This window comes from Mesoplodon bidens (genome assembly GCF_964165515.1).
Source record: "Mesoplodon bidens genome assembly, chromosome: 14".
Taxonomy (NCBI): Eukaryota; Metazoa; Chordata; class Mammalia; order Artiodactyla; family Ziphiidae; genus Mesoplodon; species Mesoplodon bidens.
Window position 1 is genome coordinate 18,244,689 of NC_138170.1, and position 12,227 is coordinate 18,256,915.

At 43.2% G+C, this 12,227-nt stretch overlaps 1 protein-coding gene across 1 annotated transcript; it reads left to right on the plus strand.

Annotated features, from left to right (window-relative positions):
• Positions 1 to 718: 718 nt before the first annotated feature.
• Positions 719 to 11,819, plus strand: NMS (neuromedin S; the record flags this gene model as incomplete). The annotated part of the gene is made up of 11 exons (XM_081253876.1): positions 719 to 791; positions 4,110 to 4,165; positions 4,458 to 4,496; positions 6,081 to 6,104; positions 6,201 to 6,254; positions 7,941 to 8,015; positions 9,107 to 9,142; positions 9,731 to 9,772; positions 11,059 to 11,093; positions 11,261 to 11,334; positions 11,656 to 11,819. The coding sequence occupies 11 exons, from the start codon at positions 719 to 721 to the stop codon at positions 11,817 to 11,819; spliced, it is 672 nt and encodes a 223-aa protein (XP_081110002.1).
• Positions 11,820 to 12,227: the final 408 nt, after the last annotated feature.

Consider the following 12,227-nt stretch of genomic DNA (forward strand, 5'->3'; position numbering starts at 1 on the left):
GGCAGGCGGACTCTCAACCACTGCGCCACCAGGGAAGCCCCTGTTATTACTATTAAACACTGTCATATTTTCTTGAATACTGATTGAATTTGAAATGTTTAACTTGTTCATAGAAATGAATCTGGAGAAACCATAAGAAATCTAATTCCTAACCATAATTAATTTTTTAAAAACCTTAACTGAACTTCTGAATTTCTTCTAATGTTATATCCAGGACTCCAAATTTTGTTCTCAGATGCACCAAAGACTATAAAACATCCTTTGTTAATGGTGGAGAATAAACAGCTTCTTATAAAACAAGACTTCATCATCCAAGAGTTTACAGATTTATATCCAGTGATTTGATTTAAAAAAGAAAAAATAAGCCTTTTTTTGAGTCAAAAAAATGTTTCTCAAACCACTATAGAATAACAATTATGACTCTCCAGTTTTTATTTTTATTGCTGGTTGCAAAAGGTGACTCTACAATGCCTACACCAGGAGGATATAATTCTACAAATAAGGGCCCAGCGTGACATTTATGAGAAAAGCCGAGTCTTCCTGCGCAAAGCTGATTGGTGCTCAGCCGATGGGCTTCAGGGCGTTGCAGATAAAGTCACCTTCTCCACTGGGCCGGCCAGATGCAGTGTTGTTTCTGCCTGTGGAAATTCGAGAAATGCTCAGCTCCTATCCCAGCAGAACACATCTGTGGCCAGCAAAGAGAAACCGCACTTTGAAGATGAAACATCTTGCCCAATTCTCATCCATCTTGGCCATTTATTGCTTCTGCCTACTACAGATTCCCTCCTCAGGTAAGGGGACCCCTTCAACAGACCCCAGCTGGCCTGAGCTCTAAGGAAGACTGGGACAGACCTTGACCTTTCAGGGCACTTCTGGAGGGAGTCTAGCTTGGCTCCCTCACCTACCCTCATTTCTACCCTTTGGAAATGGCTTCCATCAGAGAGGATGGACAGAGCTAGATGCCGCAGCCTTTTAGAAAAGGAGGTTACTTTCCCCTGTAGAACTGCCTTTAAACAGCTCCCGTCCCAGGGCTGGCCCCAGGATGTGCCACTGAAATTGTGAGGAATATGAGTCGGGGACGACTCCAACGTGGTAGCCATTTGTGCTCTTGGAATTCTGAAGAGATGAGAGAGAGACCAGCTTACAGTCCCAAAGGCTGAGGATTGAGGAACAGTTAGAGAAGGGCGGTGTGGGAGCGAGCACAGGGAAAGGGAATCTTCTCCTAGCTTCTCCTGTGGGCCTGGCGGGGAAGGTGAGGGGGTTGGGGGTTGGGTGGGGGAGAGGCCCAGGGAGCGCAGCTGAGGCCCCATGTCTTCCAAGACTTGGGTGCTGTCCGAGGTGCTGACCGGACGCGGGTGTCTCTTCACCAAATTCTGAGAACCAGTGCTTCTGCAGGGAACAGGGGTTCCCTGTAGGGAACAGAGGTTGGGTATGGGGTCCCTAGTCGAAATTTGTCACCCATCTCCAGGTAACTCGCTATATGATGCAGGACGTGGTGGAAGCTCCAGTTGGAAACACAGATTATTTCAAAATTTTAGAATTTTCCATTAGAAATTTGGTTTCAGGGAGTAGAAAATCTTTGAAAATATATTCAAACAGAAAATATATTTGAAATAGCATGCTTGTTTTGCCATGTCCTGTAGTGTAATCAAAAAGCCTAGGCATTGCAAGGAACCGTGGAGGTCATCTAGTTTAAACTCTCAGGAGAGCAGGGATCGCCTCTATGATTTCCCTAGTTGATTATTTTCAGTGACACCCAACTCACTACCGGCCAAAGTCAGCCAGTAGCTGCCTCCCCTGGTTTCCAATAGAATCTTGTTTTGGAAATTTCTTACTACCTTTTATTTATCTGTCTATATATTTATATCCACCTCCCTCTTTTTCCAATTTAATTTTCTGTTCCCTGAGGATAAGGTCCCTATGGTATTTATCATTGTATTGTTAGCACAGAACCTCTTAATAATTCCTTATAAGATTGGTTTGAATTTCTTTTCATTTTTGAATAGCTCCAATCATCACAAACTTCTTTACCCTGAGCTGAAATCTGATCACATGCAACTTCTAACCACTAGCCCTAGTTCTGACCTTTGGGGATATACAGAATAAGACTAATATTTCTTTTCTTTTTTTTTTTTTTTTTGCGGTACACGGGCCTCTCACCATGGTGGCCTCTCCCGTTGTGGAGCACAGGCTCCGGATGCGCAGGCTCAGCTGCCATGGCTCACAGGCCCAGCCGCTCTGCGGCATGTGGGATCTTCCCAGTCCGGGGCACGAACCCGTGTCCCCTGCATCGGCAGGCGGACTCTCAACCACTGCGCCACCAGGGAAGTCCAAGACTAATATTTCTTATGACAGTTCTCAAAACAGTTGATGGCAGTTAACACACACTTCCTAATTTTTCCCTTTGCCAAAGAAAACTGTACTCAGTTCCTTTAACTCATCACAAATCCTATCATTTGAAGTAGGACTATTACCTTTCAAGGTTGGGACACTATCTTTTGAATCCAGCACAAGATTGTCTCAGCTTTTTCTTGGCTTATAGTGAGACGGCAGGGAGCAATATATCACTCAGTATTTTTTTTAAAAAATACTACTCTAGAGCCAGATATTCCCTGTCTCAGGTCTTTAAAATCTAAATTCAGGGTCTTATATTTATTCCATTTAATTTCATCTTCTTAGTTTTGACATATCCCATTGATTATTTCAGTTGCAGTATTAGCTTTTCCTCCAAGTGTTGTGTTACATGCAAATGAGATGAAGACTTCATCTAGGTCAGATAAAAGTTGACCGGTATGGGGTTCAGCTGCATGCCAGTAGCAACCTTCCCCATATCCCTATTCCTGAAGAGTCTGATGAAGCAGAGAGACAGGTATCCATATTTCTTAAAAGTTCCAAGAGTGACTCTGATGCACATACTTATTGACACCATCTCTTGCTATCCTGTCCTTATATATTCCATCAAAATATTACCAAAAGTGGGGTCCAGCTGCTCGCCACTCAAAAGCCAATAAAGAGGCAAGGTTGGTGGAAAGGAAAGCTTCCTCTATTTCAGGTGCTGGCAATAAATAGAGTGGGGAGGGTGGACAAAGGCCTGTCCAAAGCCACCGCCCCAACAATCAGTGGGCAAGAGCTTTTATAGATGGAGGGAGGGAGCTACTTGCAGAAACAGCACAGTCAGCTCTGACGGTAATCTTGAAATTGGTCATGTGGTGGTCTGACCAGCATCATCTTGATTATTTTAGGTATAGTTAATCTTCAGTTCTCGGGTTGGGTTGTTCCCATTTCCTTGAGGCCAGTTCTCAGAATTGTGGCAGCTTATGTCATGGCTACAGTCTAGTCATCATGTAGTTAACTTCTTCCACCTGATGGAGGTTTTAGTATCTACAAGACAGCTCACAGGATATGGCTCAGTATATTATCTATAGCCCTTGAACAGGAACTACAGGTCCTTGACTTTGCTTACTGACTAAACTCTTTTTATTTAGTCTTTTTGGGCTGTTTTCTTTTGTTTCTGCATGTTCTCACTTCTTGGATTAAGCTTATCTTTTGGCTAAAGTTTTTCTACAGACAAAAGGCAGGAGGAGGACATGAGGGGACAAGGACCATAGGGCTCTGCTCCGTTTCAAAAATACAAATTAACTTGTTACCCAGGTAATTTTTTCCCTCTCTCCTAACTTGCTAACTCTTGTGCTGCTAACTCCTGGTAAATAAAAAACCATGCAATTTTTAATTAACTTTGGTACAAATCTCAGATTTGCTAGTGGTAGGTAGAAGTGTGTTTTCTTTAACAATCCTTTTAACAACATGGTATTAATAGAATCGCTGTATGCTTTTCATGGTAAAGATTTAAAAGTTAATGCTGGACTTTCCTGGTGGTCCAGTGGTTAAGAATCCATCTTGCAATTCAGGGGACGCCGGTTTGATCCCTGGTCGGGGAACTAAGATCCCACATACCGCAGGGCAACTAAGTCCACGCACCACAACTAGAGAGGAGCCCACGTGCTGCAACTAAGACCCGATGCAGCCAATAAATAAATAAATATTTTTTAAAAAGTTAACGCTACAACCTCTTTTCTCCTAATAGAGATTTTTATGATTTCTCACAATAGGATTTCCTCGACCTTTAGCTGATCCTCCAGATGGCTTGGATATTGTGAAGCTTGAGGTACACCATGTTCAGTAATGTGAGATTTTTATTTAGCCTTAGCCTTGAAACTATCATGTGGATAATGTTCACTTAAAACTATTTTAAGATCAGATTCTTGGCTGCAGCAGAAACTCACTGTTTTCATATTCATGGCTTCATTTAAGTCATCTTGGGAGTTGTGTTGAAATTCATGGCCACTGTGTGAGAAGATAAGGCAACGTTCATAAATGAGACAACTTTAGAATTTAATTTTAATTCTATTGATTAAGGAATTTGTACTTATCTTTGATTCATTTTCCTCATTTTTTAGTGGCTGGCATATTGGGCAACTCTTTCTAGACAACCTAAGGTAAAAAAATTAATATACATATGGTAATTCTTTTATTTATAACAGTGCACCTGCTTACACCATAATTGATATCTGTAAATAAGCACACTCTTTTGCTACCTACAGGAGAATTCGGTGTGTACGTGTGTGTGTGTAAGAATACAGTTTTAGGAAATAACGAGTGAATCTCCTAAATATAAATGATCATAAAATATTGGTAGTTCATCTGCATTCTTTTAATGATCATAATCACATATACATATCATATACATAATCACGTATATACATAAAATTACATGTCATGTGGGGATACAGTAGTGATCCAAACAGACCAAATTACCTGCTCTCATGGAACTTATATTCTAGTTGGGGAAGTAGTCTCCAAGATAGATAGATAAAATTTTAAAAATATTTTTTTCTCTAAAAAAAATATAAATAAAGCAAGGAAGGTGCATATGAAATCTTGAGAGTTGGTGTTCATCACCTGGAAAATCATCTTCAAATTCCTTATTTTTTTTTTTGGCTTGAAAAGTAATGGTATAAAGTTGATGAACATGATAACAAAAATATATTGCCTATTGGGCAAAAATATTTGCCCAGTAGGTGTCCAGAACACACACACACACACAGACGCACACACACACTTCTGTGAACAGATGCTGACAAAGAGACCGGAAGTTGTAAAAATAGTAAATACTTTCTGCTGATTTAGAAATGATGATCATAAGGAAACAGAAAGTTAATGTCCACTGAGCCTCTGCTATGAGTAATTTTGGTTCATTATTTTGTGTGTCTGTGTGTGTGTGTGACCATATTCATGTGTATACATGTACATGCATAACAAAGAGAGAAAGAGAGAATATGTAAGTATTGGTTACTGCAGAAACCCTCCACAAAGTTTGTAGGAAGTTATACTCACAGCAACAAAATTAGACATGTTACTAACAACTTTCATTTCTGTCTTGATTGGAGTTTGAGCTGATTCAACAATGTTTAGATGTAAAGGAGATGAGATCAATAGTAACCAGATATTTACAACATCATTCACAGTACCTCTTTGAGTAGGATATGCTGCCAGTACAGCTTGTCCTGGGCTGTCATCCATGCAGACAGAACAGGGTGGTGCTCTAACAAGGATTTAGAAGTTAAAAGCTGGACTTTCTGCAAGAACAGTGAAGATTCATGTAGAAAGCTTTTAGGGAAAAAATTTGGTCAATATGAACCAACCCTAAGAAAACTGAATTATAGGGTATGCCCAGCAGCAAATTAAAAGTTGCAATTGTTATTTTATCCCACCTCTTAGTTAGATGGCTATCTGGGAATTGATTAGGGTATTGCTTCAATGCATCATAGAGTATGTTTTTCCCCTGAAGATTGAAAAGGTAAAATAAGATTGAGTTTTAAAATAATGATATTGCTGGCAACTTTCCTTTTGGCAAGATTCTGCATCAACTATAGTCTTATTAAGTTTGTATAATGGATTTCTTTTTAGAATGCCAATTTATTTCATAATATTCAGGTAAGTCAGGAAGGTCCCCGATGTAACTTCTACAGGAAACCTGCCCCAGTAAAATTCCATGTGACTTACCCTCATTTTCTTTCCAGGATAATCAAGACATATACAAAAGGGTGAGTACCACCAGCCTAGTAACAAGAGCATGCAACTACCACATTTACAGCAAGTGACACTTAGAATTAAAATCAACCTTTTTTTCTCTTATTTAGTTTTTATTTCATTACTCCAGAACTCAGGAGCCGACACATCCAGTTAAAACTGGGGTCAGTATTTTATCGTAATCATCTTTCTATAAAAGTCACTCTCCTCTGCATGCCTTTGTCCTTTCCCATTTAATATATGCAGATAAGTAGAAAAACAGGGGCCTTCCAGAAACTCTGGGTAATAGCTTTCTAGGTGCTTTTTCCTGGGGCTGCAGGGATTCTCTCTCTCCCTCTCTGGGGAAGAGGTTGGGAGAGGTTTACAGATCTGAAAAGCTAGAGAATAATTACAGAAAAGGAAAAATTAGCAAGAAATAACTTTTTATTATGCACTTAAACAGATGTACAAGAAGCCTGGTAAAGACTGAGCTCTATTTACATTGCAACCTTCTGTGTTTTAAATTCTGAAAAGTGCTTTGTGAAGTGTGAAGTACCACATTCTCAATAGTGATCCGTGGGTGTGCATCTTTCGTCACTGTCACAGTGTGTATGTGCTGTGGGAATAAAAAGCATCACCTCTAACTTTCTTATTATAAATTGGAGTTACCCTCAGGAACAGATTGTTGAAGTGAATTTCTGCAGGGTATGATTTGGAGAATATTGGGAAGGTCATAGAATCAATCCAGTCACAGTGATTGAAATTCTACTATTAGAAAGTCACTTATGTATATAGTCAAGGCTTTCCAAGTCTTCAGAAAGATCTTTAAAATAAACAAGTACCAAGCAAAATGTTTTTCCCTTTGAGGCAAAGACACAAGAGTAGTATAGATTTAGTACTGGGGATCAGGTAAGGATGGGAATAGTATCAAGACAGGCCATGGGCACTGCAAGTAAAGAAGGGTCAAAAATGGAAGGGAAAAGAGAAGGACAAATACCATATGATGTCACTTATATGTGGAGTCTAAAATATGGCACAAATGAACCTATCTACAAAACAGAAGCTGACTCACAGACATAGAGAACAGACTTGTGGTTGCCAAGGGGTGTGGGGAGGGGGGAAGAATGGAGTGGGAGTTTGGGGTTGGTAGATGCAAACTAATACATTTATTAGAATGGATAAACAACAAGGTCCTACTGTAGAGCACAGGGAACTATTTTCAATATCCTGTGATAAACCATCATGGAAAAGAATATGAAAAAAAGAATATATATATGTGTATAATTTTCACTTTGCTGTACAGCAGAAATTAACACAACATTGTAAATCAAATAGAGTTCAATAAAAAAATTCTTTCTAGCCTAAAAAAGAAAAGAAAATGGAAGGGAAAAGATAAACTACGTGTCTGTGACACGAATTAATTTTACTCTGAGCTGAAATACTCAGGAAGGATTCACAGGACTAGATAAGACAGGGTATGAATGTCTGAGTGTGTGCGGGCAGTCACAGATGAGACATACAGGAAAATAAAATGCACGGGGGCGGTGGTTATGCATGCTGTCCTTCCACTTCGTCCCTTAGATAAGGAGAGCACACCTGGGGAGCCACACTAGACGGACAGAATGTTTGGGATTAATACAGATACAAGTCTGTTTTACCCTAAGGGAATATTTTTGAGTGATGTGTTGGAATGAAATGTGCTAGCAAGGCAAGCGGTTCTTTATTGAAATCATAACATTTCAGGCTTAGGCTCGGAAATGGATTTTACTCTGAAAATTAAACCCATTTGTAAGGGGGTGAGCAGACAGGAAGGCACATAGCCCTGGGCCTGGGCCTGGCGCTGTCTGACCCTCACCGCCTCTTTGCCGCAGTTTCCTCCTGTGCATTCTCTAATGCGTCTGGCTGCCAAGCTCGCCAACCAAAGGATGAAAAGATTTCGGCAGCGCGTATGTACTTTTTCCTTCCACCATACTTTTATGCCACTAAAAGTTCACTTAACCGTGGTGAATGCCTGTTCTCCCCTTGGGGCTCACTGGTGTTTTCTCCTTGTACAAGCTCCACACGGTGGCTGCAAGGCAGGGAATGGGGGAGGGGGGCTGTGGTCCAGCTCCGTGACCATCGGCTCCTCCTCTGCGCTTTTCATCTTTTTCCGTTTTAGGTTTCATGTTGTTTTTTCACTTTCCCTGCCCCTTCCTCTTCCTCCTCATGACATGGACACTTGCCTTGATCATATACTCTGCTTCCCATTGTCCCACCTGCCCTTTTATTCTTATGGCAGAGCTTCATTTCTTAAAAAAAAAAAAAAAAAGCTCTGAAACTAACACAACATTGTAAATCAACTATACTCTAATATAAAATTAAAATTAAATTAAAGACATTTTTAATTTAAAAAATTTAAGTTTAGAAATGACTAATTTCAATAATAGCTGAACCTGTTCAAAATGTCCATCAAGGTTTTGTTGCGTGGTAGCAAAACAAAGAAAGAAACACAATTTTTTGGACACTGTGAGTCCAAGTAGGGTGAACGACTCATTCCAGTTTGCCCAGGACGTTCCTGTTCCTGGGTTTAGCTCTGAAAATGCCAAGACCCCAGAAAATCGCTCACTTCCTGAGAAACCCATGGGTCATCCTAAGCACAGGCCACAGTTTGCTTGGATACTGGTGTCAGACTTCCAGGTTGAGTCTGCCTCCATCATTGGGCCAGATCCACAAGCAAAGATGAGCTGAAGAAGCTGAAATGGCATATCCTTGAAAATCTGCCTAAACCAGGAGTCAATTTCAAGTCGAGGCTGTTGGGAAGAGCAAACAAGTTTCACATTGTCCTGGACCCTAAGGGTAACCCAACCAAGAAAACACCCTTGCCTCCCTGAACAGAAAATTGTAGCTGGCTCCATGGTTAGCTGTTTTCTTGAAAGGCATTTTGCATCTGACTTCCGGCTACCTTAGAATGGAATCAGGGAGGGGCAGGATCACAGTACACTGCAAGCCTCCAGGATGAGTTTCCTATTAAATGAACCTGTGCCTCATTCCTTCACAGGATTCCAGGGCTGCTGCAGAGGATTTTACCAAGAAGGTATGTAAGCCCTGAGCAAGCACCACCCCCCAAAAAAGATCAACTTCTCAAAGAGAGAAGGATGGGGGAGTGCTTGGAGCCAGGCCACCTTGCAGCCCCTTTAGATCACTTCTGGAAAGAATTGGTCTCACACTATGCCCTAAAATTCTCTGAGGCTGAGCATCTAATTTTGGGTTTCCCTGGCCTTGTCCTGGAGCAGAAAGGAATCATGGAGCGATGCCCTTGGACGGTACTATTTCATCTCCGTTCTTACAGATGCGTCACCTGGGGCCATCTGCCCCTGGAGATTTGCTTCCTGGCTCAGGGGCCCACAGGCCAGTTGTGCGAACTTGGGGAGGGGTGTGGCATCTGTGCTTCTCCAAGTTGACCGTGCACCATAAACACCTGGGACCTTGTTAAAATTCAGATGGCTGGGCCTCAACCCCAGAGATTCAGTGGGCACCTGAGATTTTGCATTTCTAACAAGTTCCCAGGTGTTGTTGATGTTTTGGGTCTGGGAACCACACTTTGAAAACCACTACCATAGACATCTTTGAAAGACCTTCGGCACAGCGTGGTTGCATAATGGTTTGTGCTTTTATGTTACAGGATCACACTGCCACCTTGGAAAGACCATTTTTCCTTTTCAGGGTAAAGCATATTTCCTCTTCTCTGTTTTTCACCCCGATTCTCTCCTACCGCCCCAATTATGGAGTTACTGCGGAATGAGCCCAGCCAGACCCCCATGGCGAACCGGTGAATCATTAGGGGAACTTTCTCACCCTTCCTTAGGGGATGGATGACTCCAGGCTTGGAAAGGAAAGGGTCCAGCGGACACAGGCTGCGCGCACCAGGGCTCTGGGAGGAGCTATGGGGCGGGAGGCGGGAGTTCTGCTGATGGACAGACGCGCGAGCCAACCAAAGTCGGAGTCCGTGTTCCAGAGCCTGAAGGTCAGGGACGCACGGGCCCCGATCACAGTGGAAATAGGAGTCTAGGCGTCCTTTTCCCCAGGGAACTTGGAGCTTCTTGCGAAGGTCACAGAGTCACAGATGGTCTTTTAATTTTTTTTTTTTTTTTTTTTTTTTTTTTTTGCGGTACGCGGGCCTCTCACTGTTGTGGCCTCTCCCGTTGCGGAGCACAGGCTCCGGACGCGCAGGCTCAGCGGCCATGGCTCACGGGCCCAGCCGCTCCGCGGCATGTGGGATCCTCCCGAACCCGTGTCCCCTGCATCGGCAGGCCGACTCTCAATCACTGCGCCACCAGGGAAGCCCGGTCTTTTAATTGTTGATCTACCACTCCCTAGCTGTTTCACCCCCTAGATCTTCAGTATTTGCATCAGAAAAATGTGCGAATCAGACTAGACGTGCGCTCCTCCATCTGCATTCTGTGGTCATTGGTGCTAAGAGATGCTCTGCAAAGATCAAATACGATCGAAAACACTGCACCTGACACGCTCCGAGGTTTACAGAGCATACCATGTCCTGCAGGAAACAACCTGTTTAACTTGGCTCAGTCATACTTTTCCCAAACCCCCATGACATCCCAAGTACACCTTTTAAATCTGCATGCCCTACTAGTGGTTGTTTTCTGGAAAGTACTTGCAGAAACAGTGGGTCTCCATGATGTCTTTAGGATGAGAAGTCCTGTGATGCATTGTTTAGGGATCGTCCTGCCACATAAACAGAGGCTAAGGGGTGGAGTGGTGGGGTGAGGGACAGTGTCAGGGCCACAGGAGCAGCAAGGGTCCTGGAGCACTGCCCCAGAGGATCCACAGAGTAGCAGTGAGAGGGGCTCCCCAGGTGAGCCCCCAGGGAAGCTGCTAATGCCTCAGTTAGGAGAACAGAGCCTTAGGGCATAGAGAAAGGATCTGGAACCAAGAAACAGATTCCAGGCAGTATGGTCTCAGTACTGTAAGCTGCTCCTTTTTTTTTTTCAGCCAAGGAACGGAAGAAACCTTGACCTTAGCACCTGGTAGGATCGTCCAAGGTCAGCCTCATTGCAGCTCTTCTCCTCCAAACAAATGTTATCTGTCTGACGTGGGGGAGGGAGAGGCAACCGGAGGGGTGATAGTTCCAAGAAAGGGGGGCGATGTGAACCCCCTAAGGGGCTCCTCTCCCCCCTCCCTTTCCTGCTCTCAGCATCACAGAGACCCCACTGCAGCCTGGCACTGTCCCAAACCATGCAGCCTTTGCTTCATGCCAGCTCTTTGCAGGTGTGTTGTCTCCAGCAGTGGCTGTGAGAGGACAGAAGCGCCACAGCTTTTGTGACTTCTCACCTGGCCCTTGAGCTGAGGCAAAATCCACCCTGGCGTGCTTGGTGGGGAGAAGTTCTCTGTAGTGGGAACATTTCCGATTAGAACCAGGCCAGGCTGTTCCCTCCATTCAGTGGTGCTCTGAGACCCGGAGGTGAAATCTGGCGAGATTTCTTGGCTTCTGGCCTGTGGCAGTTCGAGTCCCTGCACACGGGCAGCTCTGGGCCTCTTCTGTCTCTCATGTTGATGTGGTCCCAGGGACATGAGGCCACTGTCTTTCAGAGGCATCCCAGCCTCCCTCCTGGAGCCCCTGGACCAACTTGCAGCGACTGGGGCCCTGGCAGCCCAAGGTGCCTGAGAGAGCTGTCCAGATGCTGGGGAGCATAGCCGCCCTGGCCAAACTGGGAAAGGTGTTCCCTGAGGCCACAGCTCTCACACTCACCTAATGGCCTGATCAGTTACAGCAACAAATCTTATGAGTACCAATTATGGGCATTTATGACATGCCAAATTGAGGTATTTTAAAATATGTTGTATCATAACATGACCCTGGGCCTCATCTCCATCCTGATAATGATTCAATCTGACCTGTACATTTTTCTTTTTTCTTTTCAGAATTCAGCGGCAAAGGGAGTCTGGATCAGATGAGGCAACTGAGCATTTATTTTGAACAAACATCAAATGTCTTTCTGTGAACAGTATTTAAAGAGAATTCTCTTGCTCTCTATTCACTAGAATATTCAGTTGTGTAAAAAATAAAGTAGCATGGACACAACATTTTCATTTCTTATTTCTTATCAGGTATATACTTTAAGTAATAGGGTATGTATGATTAAAATGTGCCAGTTTGGGGG